At 39.9% G+C, this 19,542-nt stretch overlaps 1 protein-coding gene across 12 annotated transcripts in view; it reads right to left on the bottom strand.

The window, feature by feature from the left end:
• The window catches only part of stxbp5l (syntaxin binding protein 5L), a 137,161-nt gene that overhangs the window by 7,453 nt on the left and 110,166 nt on the right, over nt 1-19,542 (bottom strand). For 3 of the 12 annotated variants that reach the window (XM_075479947.1, XM_075479953.1, XM_075479958.1), the window contains 5 exons: nt 15,691-15,828; nt 11,039-11,092; nt 8,294-8,473; nt 1,678-1,782; nt 369-608 (listed from right to left, as the gene is read on the bottom strand). In XM_075479947.1, the coding sequence (XP_075336062.1) occupies nt 369-608; nt 1,678-1,782; nt 8,294-8,473; nt 11,039-11,092; nt 15,691-15,828 (717 nt within the window). The remainder of the gene's footprint in view (nt 1-368; nt 609-1,677; nt 1,783-8,293; nt 8,474-11,038; nt 11,093-15,690; nt 15,829-19,542) is intronic. The other 9 variants (XM_075479950.1, XM_075479954.1, XM_075479955.1 and 6 more) reach the window with 6 other exon arrangements.

The following is a 19,542-nucleotide window of genomic DNA, read 5'->3' as shown; positions in this document are numbered from 1 at the left end:
TGAGGTGCATAAAACCTGTATATTCCAGTGTCAAACCTACTGATTACTAGACATATTTGTTAATTGGAGTGTGTTCTAAACTGAAAATGTATCACAGTTGAACAGGTTCACATGATTCAGTTGGAAGTGATTTAATAGCTTAGAAATACTCCTAAATGAAAGGATGAATCTAGTATCTTGTTTTGTTGTTGAATGAACTGAGAGCTACTTTAAGCCCCATTAAAATTCAGTCAGTGGGATTTCGGATGTGAAATAAGCACACGAAAACACAAGACGAGCTGTAAATAAGCAAACAGTTTATCCAGATTAATTATGATGGAAAAACTAACAGTGAAAACATGAGCAAAGCTGATAAGGATCATTCATACCGCTGGGGCCAATGGTGACAGGCTCCTCCATCCTCTCCTCCTGGTCGGTGGGGATGGACATTGGAATGAGCAGGACTACGCCTAAGCTAGTGCCTACCCATAGACATGGGGTGGGCAGGACATCGCTTTTGCGCCCATAGGACTCTCCAAACTGCAGCGTGGTGATGGCCTCTTTGGTGTCCCGGTCGATGCTGGACACACTGGAACTGCGCGAGCGGCTGAAGGAGTTTTCACGACTCTCTGCAGATGCAGCCGCCACCAAACACGAAGGCACGGCAACGTCAGAGAGGATGCAAGAGACAGATGTGAAGCAAAGACGGAGGAGGGAAGGGCAAGAAAGAGCAAGAAAGTGTTGGAGGGGCAAATTTATTGGCAATGATAACATAATGGTTGAAGAGAATGGAGGCGTGGTAAGGAAGAAAGGATGGAAGTATGAGAGGACCAGCAGTTAAAAGGAAAAGAGCATAGAGAGGAAAAAAGGGAGAGAGATAAGGAGTGCAGAACACATTTTACAAATGTCAGATATGATCTGTCTGCAACTACGTCATGTAAAACAGCAACAGCAAAAATATGCCACTGAATAGATGTGAAAGTGGTTAATCATTACAAAGAGACAGCCGGACAGAAACACAGTGTTTCTCAAACACACACCCAGACACATACACGCACATATCTTTAAGCCTGAAGTTTATTGACACTAAACTGGTCTTTAGTCCCTGAGAGGATTCCACTTGGCAAACACTCACAAGGATGTAAACATATGCACACTGGAAGCAGCACCAAATTCAAAACCTTCTTTAACCGCATTTCAAGTGCTACCATTCAGGTCCTCCATTGTGTGCTTAAAGCCTCCATCATGAAAGTATTTCTGTATTGCACCATTTCTGAATTATTCAGAGCCAGGAAATGTGCTGGAATGCACTCCAATCCTGATGTTACACCAACCGGGGACTTTATGCAACAGCAGTACAGATGGGTGGAAAGCCCATCGTAGACTTTTTGAGTGAAGGTGAAGTAACAGATCAATAGACGTTAAAATCGACAAAATATCTGCATCGGCTGAACAATGAAATTAGCTTTCTGTCAAAGATTATGGAGCCTGGTAAAGATTCTGTAGCACTACAAAAAAAAAAGATGGCACCGCCCGCGTGGCTCCTACACTGTCCAGGACAAGATGAGGCAATTCAAGGCTGTTTAAGAAGACATAGGGCTACAGGACGGACTGACATTCTGATGGACGGACGGACGGACGGACGTACGGACGTAAATTGGTCAGCAGTGGATGTGTTTGTGGCCGAAGCCCCCTTACCTCTCTCACTCCAGCAGTAGGAGGTGGTGGTGTGGTGCTCGTCGTGGGAGTACATAGTGACTCCATGAAACTGCTGAAGCATTGCCCTCCTGGATGCATGCCCTACTTATCGCCCAACACAATGAACCCCATAGAAAAAAACCCACACACCCCCATGACCCCATGACAAGTACACACACACACACACAAGTGGGGCCATAACGAGCCAAGAAGAAGACGAGACAGACAGATGAACAGCAGTACCAGTGACAGAGAGGGAAAGAGAGAAAGATGCAACTGAGTGTGGAAAGATTGCTTTTAAAAAAAAATATATACACAAAGAGAAAAAGACTCGGATTGGTTTCTAGTGGCCACACTTTTACTCGCGTATCCTTCTTCTCTCTGTGTAGCACAATCTGCTAATCTGAACACAACTGGCAAGAGTAGCAGGTTTCTGTGATTCAAATGTTGAGTAACTCTGACACAGCATGCCTAAATGTGCTGCACTGTGGTTGATGAAGAGATACCATACAGCCCGTTGTGTCACAACCAAAACTTTGATGCTGCTTTCTCTGATCTTGCTGCCATTTGTCAATCCCCTACAAAACAGGCACATGGAGCAAAATAGGAGAATGTTATGAATGACGACATGCCAGTTGGTTGTTCTTTCTTGTTCACCACTGTTTCAGAGCATATTACCGTCCCCCCCAATAAAAAAACGATTCTGCCATCTTTGACAACAGTTCTGTATAATGCTGCTGGCACCCAAACACATGAAATAGCCTTGTGCTGCGAGTCTGGGGGGGTTTTGCCGTGTGTCGCCAAGACGTGTTTACGCTGTGTGGCAGAGCCTGTGGGGTGCTGGCTAATGAAAGTCAGGCGCTGTGGAATTCTGACAGGACTCAGGGACCCATGGGGGCCCCCTTACAGGGAGCCAGAGGCAGGGGAGGCGGTATCGGGCAGGGGACAAGGAAAGGCAGACAATCTGAAGTGGTGAGACGAGCTAAGCACGTACACATACACCCACACACATTTTAGATAAACAAGGACTGACACCTGGGGATGATGCTTAAATCCTATTCTAATCTCTGTACTGATTGTGACTTTGAACACAACTTCGTTATCATTGAAGCACCAAACATATTTGAATGTTTATTCAACTGGCAAATTAGGAACATTTGACCTCACTTTTGAACTTTGTAAGACTTGAGATAAGTAAGTTAATATTAACAGAGCTTCAAGAGGAACTTCCAATATAACAGATGTATCACTGTATAACTATATTGTATATATGTAATAGTGGGCCGGTGGCCTACTGCTTCTGCATTTGTTCCATCTTCCATTTAAATGTGGATGTACAAGTCCTCTGCATCTTGACAGCCAGTCGCCTCATCACCCTCATCAAACGTGGGGTTTCCTTCTGTATTAACAAGCAAATTAACTGATAACACATCCCCTTTTATAAATGCTCTTAAACCTCCTCTAAGAATTGCATTAAAAAATGTAAAAGTGTCAGAACTGTTTCTTTAATATTTAATAGGTGTGCCGTCTAATTGGAGATAGATGCAAGGGAAATGTTGACGATACATTATGTCTGTCATTTCCCTCCTCTGTCTCTTTGCCTGGCATGCAGGCCTCATTAACATCAGCCTAATTTCTCGCCCTGCTTGCTGACCTTTAATTATTCCAGTTCTCCTGCTGGCTCTTCGCTGTGGTAACCCAGCGCAGTTGATACACAACAGTGCCAAAGGAATATAACAAATGCAGAATGAGCAAATGTCTACAGAGAAGAGGGACTACTCACAGCCTATTTTTGCCAGAGTAAAACTTTTTATATTTGGACCAACCACAAATATAAATAATCTGTATCTGCTCCTAGCTCATCACAAAGTCAGTATATTACCATGCACAGCTAAGTCAGGCCTCGGTTAGAGCTGAGTAGGACCATTTAATTAGGCTTCCCTACTTGTTTTGATACACAAGCACGGAAGGGAACTGATTTATTGATTTATTTCTTGATTGTGTTCAAGTCTGCTACAGAATATGGTGACTGTAGCTTGCAGCAAACAATGCTGAGTTATGAGTTGGATATCCTTGCAGCTCTGGAAATTTTGCAGGAGCTTTATGCTTGATCTTTTGATAAATGAGATGCACATTATCTCTTGTGGTTATTTCCTCTTGTTACCTGTCTCCTCTTCTTTGTAACTTCTGAAACTTACAGGTGAAATCTGTGGAACTGTGGCACATGTGCAGAGCATCTTGGCTACTTTAAGTTCAAATGAATGCATACGTTCAGGAGTAATTAGACTTATAAAGTATATTATTTGAGTGCGTTTGTTTGAGTATAAGAAATTTAATTTTGCACGATTCCAGTCAGACGAAAAAGTCCCTTTTTAGTCAAACTAATATGATAATTCATAACACTTGCAGGGTTTTCAAAGTCTAGCAAGCTATCTTTTCCAAACCCTAACCGAGCAGTTTTAATGCAAATCAAAGTTGTGAAATATTTTTAGTGCTGTTCTTTGGGTCAAGATGGACGCCGGTGAGGAGTCATTCCTGCTCCCACTGTCAATTGTTCAGTATGACATAGAATTTAGAGGAAGCTCATCAGTAGGGTAAGGAAAAGAGCAATCTGTTGATGGAGTTTGGACATCCCTAAAGTGCCAAAAAAAAAAAAAAGATAACCAATACATTAGATGTTTTGCCCTTTGATGGACTGGTGACTTGTCCAGGGTGTACCCTGCCTCTCGCCTAATGACAGTTGGGATAGGCGGGTATAGAAAATGAATGAATGATTAGTTGCTTTTTCAAGCCTTGTTGCAAATATTGAATTTATATGCCATCTCAGCGTGGGCGGTTATAACTTAAGTTATAGCTAAATTATATCCTCATTTTAAGTCACTTTGGATAAAAGTGTCTGCTAAATGCATAAACATAACTCAAATTTGTTTTTGGACAAACATTTGCCAGCTCTGCCATACAAGGGTGAGGTCTTACTCTCCCACTGTTTGTGTTTCAGCTCAGTGACAGAAAATAATGAGCAGCGCCACATACGAACGAGCTGTCTGCACGCATGGGGTGGTGCTCCTGAGGTTTGTCACAGTGAGAGAAAAGAAAAAAATTCTTTCGACTGAAACTCCCCTTTTGACTTAATATAGAAATACCACTGAAATCAAAGTAGGCCTATAGCCTTTAAATTATGTGTAAGGTGACTTTGTGAGATGAAGTCACCCTGAAACTACAATACAACAGTAACAATAAGCTATTTGCTAATGTAGTCGAGCCGAGATAAGAATCAAGACAGAGTGGAGTGACCTGCTGCAGGCAGACGTGCAGTGAGGATAGATGTTGGGCTAATTTGCATTTTCACGGATCAGCATTATAGCATCAGGCAATAGTATAGTTACATCCAAGTGATGATAAATCATGAGCAGATTATTCTTGTAATCTTGTAAAATCTGCAGGTTGTTTGCTGAAGCAGGGCAAAATGGCCACATGGCGACATTTGTGAGAGTGCTAATCATGCACACCAATCCAAAGTTTTGCGGTAAATTCCTGGAGAAGTCTGTCAAACAGCTTCTTATGGACAGTTTCAGAGATCATGGATGCTTTAAATAAACTGTGGAAAAGAATGTTTTCCGTGGGCGTCTGCATCGCTCTGGCTGATAATGCACCTGAAGCCCAGGAGGTGACTTTAGTAAAACATTCAGCTCATGCTAATGAAGAACCACTTCCCTCTTTGTTCCAGGTCACTGTTGTAAAAAGAGGTTGCTGAAGATGATGGCAGTGGGAATCTAATTGCAGAATTGATGTCAAAAGGTCGAGCTCTGGTCATCAAGGCTTGTACTAACTTAAAGAATCTTTGTGACTTATAAGCATGGTGCAGATTTCTACTGACAAATTTGCTGTTGCTTTTTGTCTGCATGATGTTCGTGCAGGGCTGCTGTAGTAGGGAACTGTCACAATGCTGAGTCTCCTGCCCTCTGTGCATTCTCTAAACAGCTTTCTCTTTTCCAGAATTGAGCTTAAACTTCTTCCAGAAGTTTAAGCTCAATATGAGAGATAATTTATCTGAAGCATCTGGAAGCATCTGGACTCTGAGACAAGTTGCAATGTTCACAGTGCATGATGTGATGATGATCCTGAAGACCTTGACTGATGTGCATGTAAATTGACTCCCAGCCGATGTGCAGCGACACAGTAAATTAGATTTACACTTTAAAGCTAGAGCGCTGCAGTGTTAAACAACTTCTCAGCCTCCAGGGTCAATCAACCTTCAGCCAGTTTTATGGATAACCTGCCTTAATCTTCTCCCTGAACTTGCTGTATGTTTGGCCAGTGTCTGCTATCCTTACTTCTATTTTAACCACCGACAGACCAAAATAAATCACCTCTTAATCACGTTTTCCTGTGACTTTCTGTGAGAACATTTTGTTTTGAAAGTAGAAGTTAAATGATGAACGGTTAAATGAGATGTTCACGACGACAGGAAAAAGGGAGTATTCCTGTAAAGATGAAAAAAAGTGCATCTCATTTCTGACTGAGGAGGGGGATGTTGTTTACTCAGAGTCAATAGATGTCCTGCATTGTATCTTTATGTGTGCTGCCTGGCAGTGACAAATTAAGTGCAAGGATTCATAAATATCGTGTAATTAAATATTCCTGTGCAATCCTCACGGAGGACATTCATCTGCGTCAGCTCTGAGGTCAACATTGAAAAATTACACTGCTGGCTGTGACATTACTCAAGTCTTCACTTGATTGCTGTTTGCTTTTAGCTGTTTCTTGCTTTGTGAGAGAAAAAAAGAAAAATATATCCAAACGAAAGACTAAAGCACTTTTTATCTTGCGTTAAGGAATAAAACACTGGACACAAGATAGATATAGAACTAATGGAATCACACATATGGTAATTCAGATAAATAGTTGATAATCTAGAAAAATATAAAGAAGAACCGAATACAGAGAGACAGATTACCACAAACATTTGCATCCTCATTCAGTCACAAACAAAAAGCATAGGTACACGTATTCCCATACCGATCAGGGGGAGTCAGGGTGTGATCAACAGGAAGTGCGATGGTTAAAAAAGAATTCTAATTTGTGGATGAGAAAGACAAAATCTTCTGGTAATTTAGGCATTTAAACAACATTAAAGCAGATGAAGAAATGCTACCCTCGGCTCGAGGTCTTATAAATTATGAGAAAGGTGGAAGGTGTGGCCACACTACATAAACCTGTTTGCTGATTTTCAAAGGACATAGAAAAGAAACACACACCAAAAAAACCTTGACAACAACAGAACAAAACGGAAATGGAAAAAAGGCGTTAAACTTCACGTCACCAGTCTAGCCTACATCTTGAATGTAAAAACTGCAGAGGAAAAAAAACAACACAAAAAGAAAGGTACTGTGGATATAAAGAAAATACTTGGTTAAATCACTAAACATTGCACCAACCTTCAGGCCTGTTACATGGTCGACACAAGCATCAGTATCAAGGCACACAATGCAAGGGCCGTTGCTCTTGCATTCAAAAGAAGCAGAGCCCGCAGTCAAAATGTCGTTAAGTGATGCTAATGCAAGCTGCAGAAATTATAGCTAACAATGAAAACACTGTTAGGTGAACTAAAAAGAGTGCAGCCGCTTCTTGACAGTTTTTTAAACTACCCCCCCTTATTAACCAAAAAGGTTACTGCTGGTGATGCCACATCAACCTTTCTGCTCTCCAATGGCAAATACAGAGTTTACAGTGATAACAGTCTTACCACTTGAAATTCTTAGTAATAACTGCGAGCTACTACAGCTAGCATTGGTTCTGTGATCCAGTTGAAATCAATGAGTTCAGCTGACCTAAGATGATGAAAGAAACTTAATCTATACTGCCGCACAGAGAGGTGTGGCACTCTAACAACTGCAGCTCATGTGCCAGCAGACAAACTCTAGGTTTCTGTTGCTTTTCTACTTGTCTTACACTTGCTAATGTTAGGGTTAGGAGTTAGAAATACATGTTGCAGTTGTTAGATGTTACAAAATCCTTGGTTCGGGTTTAAAAAAAAATACACTATCAGATTAATTATTAATGGGTTGCCATCCCTGTTATGTGTTGATTCGGTCCATCAGTAAACAGCAGCTGATATGATGACCACTTGCAATTTTCTAACTGTGGATTGTGACACCACTTCCTTTTGGAGATGACGACAAATATACTTGTTATACATTTTCTGGTGAGACAAGGCTGAAGCTCCTGATATTATGTGATCAATCTCAATACAACATGCAGCAAAATGTACAGCTCGAGAGTCCTGCTGTGTTTTGGTAAAGTTACTAAGTTATAACTTGGTTATAATTGTATGGGGGAGCGTTTTAGCAAACAATCCATTACAAAATGTTGATAATAAAGACGATTGCAAAGCTTTCTCCGACTACTGATATGTTTTCCATCCTATCATGATGAAAACAACACCATGATTTCAGATTTTACACTGCTAACTTGCATTAGCATGTGCTTGCCTTGTGTTAACTATGTTTCAGGCCCTAATCCACTTACCCAAAGGGGAGAGAGTTACATGCACTTGTTGGGACAGAGGGTTATGGTACGGAGTCTAAGGATGGGTGTTGGGAAGACAAGCACACACCTTCAGTGTGGGACACAGGCAAAGAGATCTCCATGCAAGCAGCGGACTGGGCCTTGCGGAAGGGCGGTCGGCCAGCGCCTCTGCGGGAAAGCCGTGGCCCCTCGGGACCCATCGGAATGCGAGGCTTCCCCGCTGAGCAGGACTGGGAGATGGGGCTAGTGCAATGTCCATTGACATGATCTGTAACAACGGCAAAGCATTAGCAAATAACAGGGAGAAGGAAATTATTAAACTTGTAAACATACTGTATTCCACTGCTACAACATCCATCTTCATGAGCCACTGAATAAGCAGTGAAGTAGAAACAAAATAGGATCTCAAAATGAGAAAAGGAAGTTTTTACAAATGTATTTTTTCAAAATGCAGACTCTGATAATCACAATACATGACCTATGAAGATGGAGTGTGTGCAGTGCAAAGAGGAGCAAGCTGATTTTAGAATTTGGTTGTCAAGGAAAGAAAATGATAGTGAGGGAAAGGGGGAAGAGTGCGTGAAAAGAGCTGAAAAGTGGTTTGAAGTAAGTATGCACAGGGAGGAGAAATAGATGCTGGGGCCAAAGAAAGAAAAAAGAACAGAGGAAAATTGAGACTGCAGCTTCATCCAGTCTGTGCCAGAAAATAAATATGAAAGAAGAAAGCAGGCTTGTTTCATCTCCACTTTGTGTCTTTTTTAAATCTTTGTTACAAAAACCTTGTTTTTAGCAGCTGTTTATTTCTTCTTCGAGCCAAAAGCCTTATAACATTACAGGCACAGCTTAAAGATCAAAGATCTTTAATATCTGCTCTTTTACTCTAATGTAAATGAGTTAAGTTGTATGGGGCAGAGAGTCATCCACAGATGGTACAGACATGAAAACACTTGTTACTCTCCCTCGGGACTGCATTTGTTGGAAGCTTTGTTCATTATTCAATGCAGAAAGCTTGTGGGACAGAGTGTGTGAGCAAAATAATTTGTTTACAACACAACCTAATTAAAGCAACAAAGACAAGAAAAGCAGGATTGTGTGGACTGGGTGGACTCTGCTGTTCTTTGTTGTCTGCAGCTTAGTTAATAAAGAAGCTGCCAAGACAGCCATAATTAACAGCCTTTACGATACCTGTGCCTTGATACTCCCATTCTCTCTTATCTTGAGAGACAAGTAAATAAAACAAGGCTCTTTTCTTTCATGACATCCTTGTTGCAGAAACACCATTGCTTTCCTTTATTTAAAATTTTTTTTGGTTGTATTTGCACATTCATGAATCGTGAGGTTGAGCAGCATTATGCTAACATGAGCGAGGCTCACTGTCCGCTTAGTGGTTTCACATGTCTGTGAAAACTAGCATCCTTTCCTTCTGATTTACGCAGAGATGATTCAATTTCAAAGTGAAGATGAAAAACTCCGGGGTGCCACCCAGTCCGCGTGCAACACACACAGCACCCAGTTTCACAGCAGGACGGACCGAGGCAGAGCGAGGCAGTCTTTTCTCTGCATGTAATATTGGGGCTGATGAAACCACATGACTGCATTGTATCTGCCTTTAGGTTTTGTTGTTGTGAATTTCAAACAGCGATGCAATCAGTCAATCATTTGCCCCAAAATGTTCTGAAGGAAACTGGTACATAGCAGCAAGGACAGCACCTTACTCCGACATGCAACCCCCCCTGATTACCACACATGTCCATCTAGAGTGTACAGACTTGGACACACAAACACAAAAACCCACAGACACACAGAATTGAGTAAAACTCCCTGTAACAAACGATTCCAGTATTTTCCTTTTCCTTTTTTCTTGTTATCGTAACCCAAAGCTGAGATGAGCTTCTTCATTTGAGCTTTTGATAAGAAAGATGACTTATTGTTATTATAACGTATCTTAACCTCGTTTTCTGACAGCATATATTTTTCAGGGGCACATTTGATCCTCGCACAAAATTCACTGAGCTTAAGATACTTTACCATTTAAGAAACTACTGGAAATGTACGATGGGGCAATCAAGATCAGGACGGTTCCTTCTCAGTTTATTTTCAAATTTGGGCTCAACTTTTCACTCATACTGTTGCTGATAACAAAGGGTTTCTGTACCTACTGCAGAAAGAAATGTTAGTAAATGGGGAAAGTCACAGAAATAAGTAGGCACAGGCAGATTTTATGTAAGAGATGCAGCAGTTTTCAAAATGGACAGCTTGTGAGACACTGCAGAAGAGCAAAGGGAAACCTGAGACTGTGATATGTATGTAGCAGTTAAGAGATGCATGGTCGTGGGGCGCTCGTTATCTGTAATGCAGATGATCCAGTCAAAAATGAAGAAAGACTGTTTGAGAGAGAAATGATCCAGTTACAATGGGAAAGGCAGAGAGTGATCCAATACTGCAGAGCAAGGCTGTCAATGGAGGCAAGATTACACAAGATCAGAAGCTGGTCCAATCATGATAAAGCAATAGAAAAGCCTCTAATTTAAATATGGAAATGAATTACAAATCACCTTTAAAAACACTTGCAAAATGCAGAAAAAATAGACAGTAGAGTATAAAATCGAAAAACATTAAAGGGGCAAAATAGACGAACACTTCAAGCCAATTGTCTCATTGGCTGGTTGAACAGGAGAAAGAGTAACAGAAAAACTGAAAGAGGTTTGAGTGAGAAGAAAAAAAAAAAAATAATGCAAAGTGAAAGCCTAGAATCGATGACAAAAGCAGAAAGTAAAAGATTAAAAAGAAATAAGAAAATCAAATGAAAACTGCTGGCTTTCGCCTACCGTACCAAGATCAGTCTTAAGATCTGTGGGCAGACTTAACTTTCTGCCGGGTCCCTTTACTGAAACAAAAGAATAGGAAACAAAGCACCAGTTAATCTCTTCAAATAAAAAGAAAAAAAAGAAAAGAAAAATAAATGATATTGAACTAAATCAGGTTTAATCTACTGTATGTCAAAGAATGACAAAAGTGCAAGTAAATAACTGAAACAAAAAAAAAAAAAGAAAATGGACTTCACTCAAATGAACAAATAAACAGAGCATGCAGATTGCTGCAGATGCACACAGCAGGCGTATTTCAAAATGCATGCTCCATTGTTGTCCCAGGCCAGTGTTCGGAACTATTTCTGCAAGACTGGTAATAGCCAGTTCTGAGATGGTATTAAAAAACTGGACGACATATTATCCTTTCCCTGTTATTCACTTAGTTACAACAAATGCAAAACGTTTTCTTGAGTTCCAACAACAACAGAAGTATTTACTCCAGATGTACCTCTTGTGGAACCCATTTACTGAATTTCTAAAAGTTAATTTTATTAAGTTAATTTTAAAGGTTTGAAATACTGAGGTCTGGTTTTACAGAAATTTGTTCTGCTCTAATGTAAAAGCTTACTTGCAGAGGCCTGGGATGTCTGACATGGGGGCACGTAAAAAAAAAAAAAAAAAGGTGACACCTCAAGGCGCCGAGACAACAAATCACAGTCTGACACTGAAGACAACCAAAATAAGTCGGTAAAACATTTTGCAAGCATTTTGCAGTAATTAGAGAACTGCAAAGGTTCAATTTCCCCCTCAAAAAAAAAAAAAAAAATAGATAGATAGATAGATAAATAGATAGAAATGATAATAATAATAATAATAATAAAAAAAAAAAATTCTCCTGTGTCTTTGTTCTGAATGATTAACTATGTATGCATGTAGAAGACACAAGATGATACGTGACACCTACTATATCTAATAACCATGAGGGAAATGGCATGACCATTAACTTACAATCTTTAGAATTCTGGTCATTTCAACGCCACTATGGATTTAAAATATCAATCAAATGAATCAACAAAGACTTCTTTGTAAAGAAAAAAAATCGTAGCTCAGGTTTCAATCCTTCCCCAAAGAAGAAAACAGTAGAGGAACTGAGGCTTACTGAAAGCTAAGGAAGTCATAAAATCCCAATTCCGGAAAACTGCTGGGACGCTAACTCAAATGTAAATGATAACAGAATGCAGCATTTTGCAAATATAACAAACCAATATCTTATTCACAACTGAACACAAATATATGGATGCTTCAGTCTATCGTGTTATGTACCTGTGGCTAATTAACCTAATTAGCTGCTACATGTTTCTCCAGCTGTTTCTTTTTAGCATCAATTCATTTTCCAGCCTTTTTGTTGTTGCTGTCCAAACTTTTCTGAGATGTATAGCTGCCGTCAGATCCAAGATGAGACACTGATTCTCACGAAGTAGAAAAATATCTTCCTTTTAACATCTAATATGTTTCTTTTGTGTTCAGCCGTGAATAGTGGTTTGTAAGATTTGCAACTCATTTCATTCTCCTTTATTTATTTATTTTTTGGAGCTGGGTTGTAGATGTCAAAAGAAAATCTACCGTAATGTATTAAAGTGATTTCCATGTCCTGGTAAAAAAAAAAGTGTTTTCTTGAGGGTGCTCTGGCTTCCTCCCACAGTCTGAATACATGCTTTAGGAGTTAACTGGGTGTTCTAAATGGTCTAAAAGTGTAAATGTGTATGTTTTTTTTTTTTTTTTAATGTTTTTGTTAGCCCTTTGATGGACTGGCAGCCTGTCCTGAGTGCACCCCATCTCTTGTCCAGTGTTAAGTGGGACCAACTCCAGCTCCTGGTGATCCTGAACAGAATAAGGTAATGTAGTTTCTGGATGGATTTTCTACAGAAGATGCTGCTGGCAGCACAGTATGAAGGGTCATCTTGAGGGAAACATATCGAAAAATTCTATTATCGCAGAGGAAATGGGGCAGTGTGATGCCACAATTGAACTGTTTATTCAGTTCATTTTTGCCAATTTTTTTCCAGGAACAAGGGCAGACCTCTGGATTAGTGCTCCTAATGAGATAGCAGATGAGCTCTGTGTGTTTTTCCATAATAAACCCTGGTGACCAGATGCTGCTGCAGCCATATAAAATGTGCACTGTTAGAGACACAATGACAGGAGAACTGTTTTCATAATAAACCTGTTACACACAGATGGTTGCTGTACCTCATAAAAAAGGTTTTTTAATCAAAATAAACAGGTGGGGCTGAATTGAGGAGCCAGAGGGTCACTCAGTGTGAAATGAACAATAACCAACTAAGCACTATATGTTTTCTCATTTATTAATGTGGGTTTTAAACTATATAATCACTTTTTACAGCATGTTTACAGAACCAATAGTGTCTTGCAAAAGTATTAAACCCCTTCTCCATTTTCCCATTTTGTTGCCTTACAAACTGGGGTCTGTAGCGTTTTGATCCTTCCCTACCTACCACTTTAAAGTCAGTAGGTAAACAAACAAGAAATCAGACAACCTGTGCACACCATGCATCACGGAGCGGGAGAATGCACAACTTAAAGTGTTCTTATGGACAGACATTTCAATCTCTGTTTTGAAGCTTTCCAGGTCCTTCAGGGTTAGCTTTGGCCTCTTTGTGACCATTCTGATAGATGTCATCCTTGCTTGGTTCATGAGTTTTTGTGGTCTGCAAGTGTCTGGTGGTCCTATATTTTTTTCCATTTTCTAATAATGGACTTAATGCTCCCCTTTAGGATATTTTGAGTTATTAAGTTACCCGTATCTATACTTCTGAGTGTAATTGGCAGCATCAAATCAAAAAAAATTTCACAGCAAAGATAAAGTGATGCACACATTAGTTTTCAGTTTTTTATTTGAAAAAAAAAAAAAAAAATCAGCTTAAACCAGCGTGGACTATTTTACGTTGCTCCGTATACTAAATCCAAGAAATCCATTTTTGTTCATGACAGGTTATGATAAAACACAATCATAAAAACACCAAAGGGGTTGAATATTTTTGCAAGAAGCTGTAGGCGTGTTTGACGATTCTATATAAAGTACTGAAAACCCATATTATGCCATCGTTTTTATTCATTGTTTTTGTTTGTTGTTTCAAACAACAGCAGTTTATGGTGGACGAGCCCCATTTGTGACTCCAGAACTCTTGTTCATTACACTATGACTCACTCACAGGTATCCCTATGCAAAGCTATGGCAAAATGAATAACATTATTCTACTCGTTATCCAGCAGTGAGTGGCATTTTACAAGTTGTTTTTGCGACCCTGTATGTGCCTGCTTTCTCTCTGCAAAGATAAAACATCTGCCTCAGGCAAAGAAAAACAACATTTCAGAATTATTTAGAAAAATCATTCGCTCCAGCCCGTGGTAGGCAAACATTTTATCTCTCCATAGAGACAATAGGCATATGATTATGAAAACACCTCTGAAGAGTCAGGTGTCCTGGTTACCTGAACGTTAATAGACTTACAACATAACTGCAATGTTTACGATAAAACTACAAGCTGACCTGATCTTTTCAGTATCTCCGCTAACAATTTCCAGCAAAGTCAAAATGCTTTGAATAAAGACGACAAAACGTAGAGTTATTGACTTCCCCTGGCGCTTGAATAAAAATAAACGTTTTTATGTATGAAGCGCTGATATCACAAATGGAGCTAATGTATTACTAAAATGTCGATAAACTCTGATACACTGTGGACACACCAAGCAAGCGGTAGTCATATTCATCAGCACCGCAACCCTCCTCATTTTGGGCTCCATGCAGTTAGTAAAACACAAGACCATGATGGATGTTAGCCAAGAAGACAACAAGATGAGTTTATAGACACACAGAAAGAGACCCAGCTCGGGAAAGGAGCTTGTTGCCTTTAGGTTGCAAAGATGAGTGATTCTCTATGAAGCACAATGAAAAAGGTCACAGAGAATAAAGCAGTAGAGCCACTGACAAGTGAGGGGAGGTATCAAACCCCTTCCTCTTCTTCTTCGGCAGCCCACCTGCCTCACAACATTTGAGAATGATAAGAGGTCCAAGAACAAAGCCCAGATCTGGCACAATACAACAAACATCACTGCAGCTGGGTCAGCAGAACAATGCACTACCCAGCAGTCATCTGCACAAAGCATGGAGCACATTGAAAAAGCAGCCACACACGTTCTACTCCTTGCAATACAGTCCCTGAAAGCTTATTTACACTGCAAGCAACCTGGTGGATGGGTCATTCCTTTGTGACTGATGATCCCGTGAGAGGGTCAGATTGCATTTGTACTTGTCCAACTGCATCTACACTTTTCTGATAATGAAAACGTAACATTTTTATTTAATTAAAAAAATATTCTGAAAGATTTTGTGTTAATCTTACAGGTTCTTCTTTTTTTATGGCTAAAACTGATGACAAATACATCCCTGTGTGAAGACTAAGTGGACTTCTTTTGTTTTGATGAGTGTTGCTCACAGTGTGGAAGCAGAACGAGCATGCAAGGTGCAACATCAAAGCAACCTGTCCAAAAAGCAATCCTATTTCCCTCTCTCGTTGCAATATTGCTGACTAAGAAAGACCACAAGCAGGTGTCCATTAAGAGGCTGTGATCCGTGAGTCATCCTTCCCCTTACCATTGTCCAGTAAGTAAAAGACTGGACTGCAGTGGCTGGCTCTCAGACTGGCCACAGGCTCTGGCAGGACGCGTGGGTCATTGTGAAGGGAAGTTGGGTAATGAACTGGAACAGGAGAGCCAACAGAACAGACACAGACTTTTCAGGGAGAGAGGGGAGAAACAAACACATTGGGTGAACTGGGGAGAAGAGAGACTTGCAGGTAATAGGCAGGAAATACTTGAGAGGTTATGAAAGCAAAAAAAGGGTTATTAAGAAGTTTAAGAACAGCACTATTCCAGCAGCAGTATGAGACTCAGAAGTTTTCCCGTGATGTTACTATAACAACAGTACTACTACAACAACTACTACTGCCACTACGACAAACATGACAAAAAACTATAATCAACCACAACAAACACAACTAATACTTTTTCTAACTGCTACGTCATGCGTCTTTCTCTATGTTCAACCTTTACTGTCTCCTCCACCTCCAAACACAGCAAGTCAACCTACCTGTGAATGCTTAAAGGGCACTTTTACAAGTGTGTCTCACTCAAAAACATAGAGCAAACCACAACTCTCCTACATGCTAAACCTTCTTAAATATTCATTCGTATTTAAAAAAACATACTCTGTTTCATGTGCTTGTTACTTCATAAAGACTGTGGTTGTTTGAAATGAGATGAGTCATTTTTCTCTCTTTTTTTTTTTCCTTTCCCCAGTGCTCATGTTTGTTATCCTGATATATATTAAAATAAGTGTTACTGAGTGGAAGCCAGGAGCACAATGACACAAGAAGGAAACTGCTATAACATATCAAATGCAATTGCTACAACTTTGACAACTTTAAGAAAGCAAAGACATTATATACTGTGTTTTCATAGAAGAAAAAACTGATCTAATGCTTGATCTGGACACTCTGAGACCCTGAATTAACGCCCATTTAAGCTTTCAATGGTAACGACTGTGCTTTCTAAAATACCCTTAACTTCAGTTTTATCAAACCTTGAGTTTCACAAAAGTTTCTGATGCCACACCACAGCTCAATATATCCTGTTGGGTCAGGTTCCGATCACTGGCTTGTCATCTTGTTAGTCAATCTTCCAAAGAATTGGGTCTCCTGAGGGAGCGGTAACGTATAACCCCAACACAATAGACCTCATGACACACTCAAAAAAGCACAATGAGCTAAAGGTGGAGGTAGACAGCTTTCAGGCAGGTGGAGGGCCAATTACTGGGTCTAATAACATAAGAAAGATTGGAAAAAGGTTGGGAGAGAGCGGGAAGGATTTGCGAAGAAGAAAAAGTCAAGACATATGCTTGCAGTTATTGACACACAGGGTGAATCCGGACGATGGCCAGCTTTCTTAATAAGCTGTCTGCAGTCTGTATAGGGTCTTGAGAAGCTACAGCACACCTGTTGTGCCAGGGACAATGAGACAGCCTCTAATGGCCACAGAGAAGGGTGGCAGTTGGTATTCAGCTGGAGATAACAAGCTATGAACCCTTTGCCTGTCAAGCAGAGAACAGCTATGTTGCCTAATTTGACTGCATGCATATCCAGTGTAATATGTTTCATACCACTCTTCAATTAATATGGAAGAGTTTGTAAGCTGAAAAAAATCCATAAAACCCATTGTTGTTGTCATTGTGAACTGCTCTCTATAAACAGCAAAAACAACTCTTGTTCTGGTATGTTATCATAGTCTGAGTAAACATGCGAGAAAAAAAAACATTTATCCTAGACGATATGAACAGAGGAAAGCATAAAAATTACTTTTTAAATATTGACATTTGACTGAATTCATTGTGAATTGGCAGTCATATTATGTCTAAGAGCTGCTGAAATGTAAAGCGTCAAGGACATCAAGGATAATCTTGGTCTATCTGAACTGACTGCAAACACTGTTGCAACAGTCGAAATGAAAGCCACTTCATTTCAGAACATTTTCATTTTCATTTTCATTCATGATCATGAGACCTCCGGAAGAAAAAGGAAAACAACAACAGCATAAAAAAAAAATTGCGAAGGAATCTCATAGTTGAAACAGTGACATTGTTGGCATTGTACCCATGGACACTGTGATACATGGAGGGGGATCGAATTAACTGAGGACCGAACATCTTACCATCCAATTGATGAATCCCGACTCTAAACCTGAGTCCTGGAATGTCAATCTCCCCAGGCTCTCATCTGATTTAGACAACATGCCTACAACATGACGAGGAGGCATAAGAAGAGGTATAACCTAATATCAAGCTTCTTCTCCATAACTGAGCTCCTAACCCTGTGCCTTCAGGAGAGCTTACAGAGAGAATGAACAGATTGTCAGGAATAACACATTTGTATTTCCCCTTCACTGTGGGGGAAGGTCACACTTGCTGGGGGTTTTCCCATGGCAATTTGTCTCAGGTGAGTGGCCACATTTAAAGTAATTAAAAAGCTCAGACCCATGAAGGATAGAATGGGACAAAGCAGCATACAGTAGAGCCAAGCAGGGTCACCACCTGGTAAGACAGGAGCAGTCTTGGTGTCTTGAGAGTTGGGCAGCAGGCAGCAGCAGTATTCTTGCAGAACCCTGTCGCATGATTTTCTTTAAAGAACTACATGAATTTACTTTAGAGCTGGCAAAAATCTTAATAGCTTAAATTCTCTGGGAAACACACAATAGGAACCAAAGATTTGTCCATAATTGCACCATTATATGTCCCTGCATCTACAAATTCAAAGAATAGACACAGTTTCACTGTGCGTCTGCTCAGTTCAAAGATCAAATATTTTCCTTTTCCCCTGAAGCAGAAATTGTAGTAATTAATTTCACAGAGACTCAAAGTTTCAAATTACTCTCCATCTGTTGAGAGGTTTGGGAAATTGAATGCAATTTCTGGAAATTTGAAGAGATATTGTTAAAATGTTCCATCTAAAAGCATTTGAGCAGAACAAATCAAGGCAAATGTTGCAAGTGTGTGACAGAAAATTTGTTTCAAGTCTGCGGCAGTGCGGAATCTGAATCAGGTTTTCAAAAGTTCTCAGGTTTTATAAACACCACATTGAGGGTATTTCTACATACTTTGTAGTGCATCTTCTACCTCTTAATTAAAACCAATGTTTCCCAGTCCTGAGCCCTCATTTATGAACTGTGCTCATACACAGGTGTGTGTGTTTGTGTAATAAATGCGTTACAACAGTAACGCAAAATGTTAACCACTGGCACTTTCCAACATGAGATAAGAGTCAGATAGGGCAAACCCTACCATCACTTAGTCAGATTATGTCATTCAGGTTAGATGCTGTCATGTTCGTTGGCCCAAAGTACATTCAGGTTTTTTTGGACAAATGAAAAAGCTGAAATGATGTTGGCAATGTTTGTGTCCAAAGGTGTAACTTCTGTTTTGCTCTGTTAAATGAGAAATATCTTATTTATATGGCTTGACACGTATTATTTGGTATTAAGATGGATATCAAACGATTTCACTTAATTTCCAACAGATCTGGGCTCTGATCGTGTGGCATTAACTTATTTCTTTTGTTAGTTACACCTTTTTTACCCTTTTTTTAAACAGTATATTGTATGAGAGCATTGTTTTCTATTTATCTCCAGCAGTTGCAATTTTTTTTGTTTGTTTGTTTGTTTGTGTAAAGGACATTCTGTTGCCTAAAGCATACAGGTTTTTTTTTGTTTTTTTTTACTTAAATACATTTAAAAGCCAGAGCATAGAACATTTCCTATGCAAGGTTGATAAATTAAGGCCCTGGTTCTCAGCTCCCCTGCTCTGCATGTTTTACATGTATCCCCTCTCGAACAAACATGATTCAGATAAATGGTTCGCTTTGTCAGCTCTTTATCAAGCTCTGCAGAGGCCTGGTAA

The sequence above is a fragment of the Odontesthes bonariensis genome, chromosome 12 (assembly GCF_027942865.1).
Source record: "Odontesthes bonariensis isolate fOdoBon6 chromosome 12, fOdoBon6.hap1, whole genome shotgun sequence".
Lineage (NCBI taxonomy): Eukaryota > Metazoa > Chordata > Actinopteri > Atheriniformes > Atherinopsidae > Odontesthes > Odontesthes bonariensis.
Note: the sequence above shows the minus strand (reverse complement) of the source record. Positions and strands in the feature narration are given on the sequence as shown.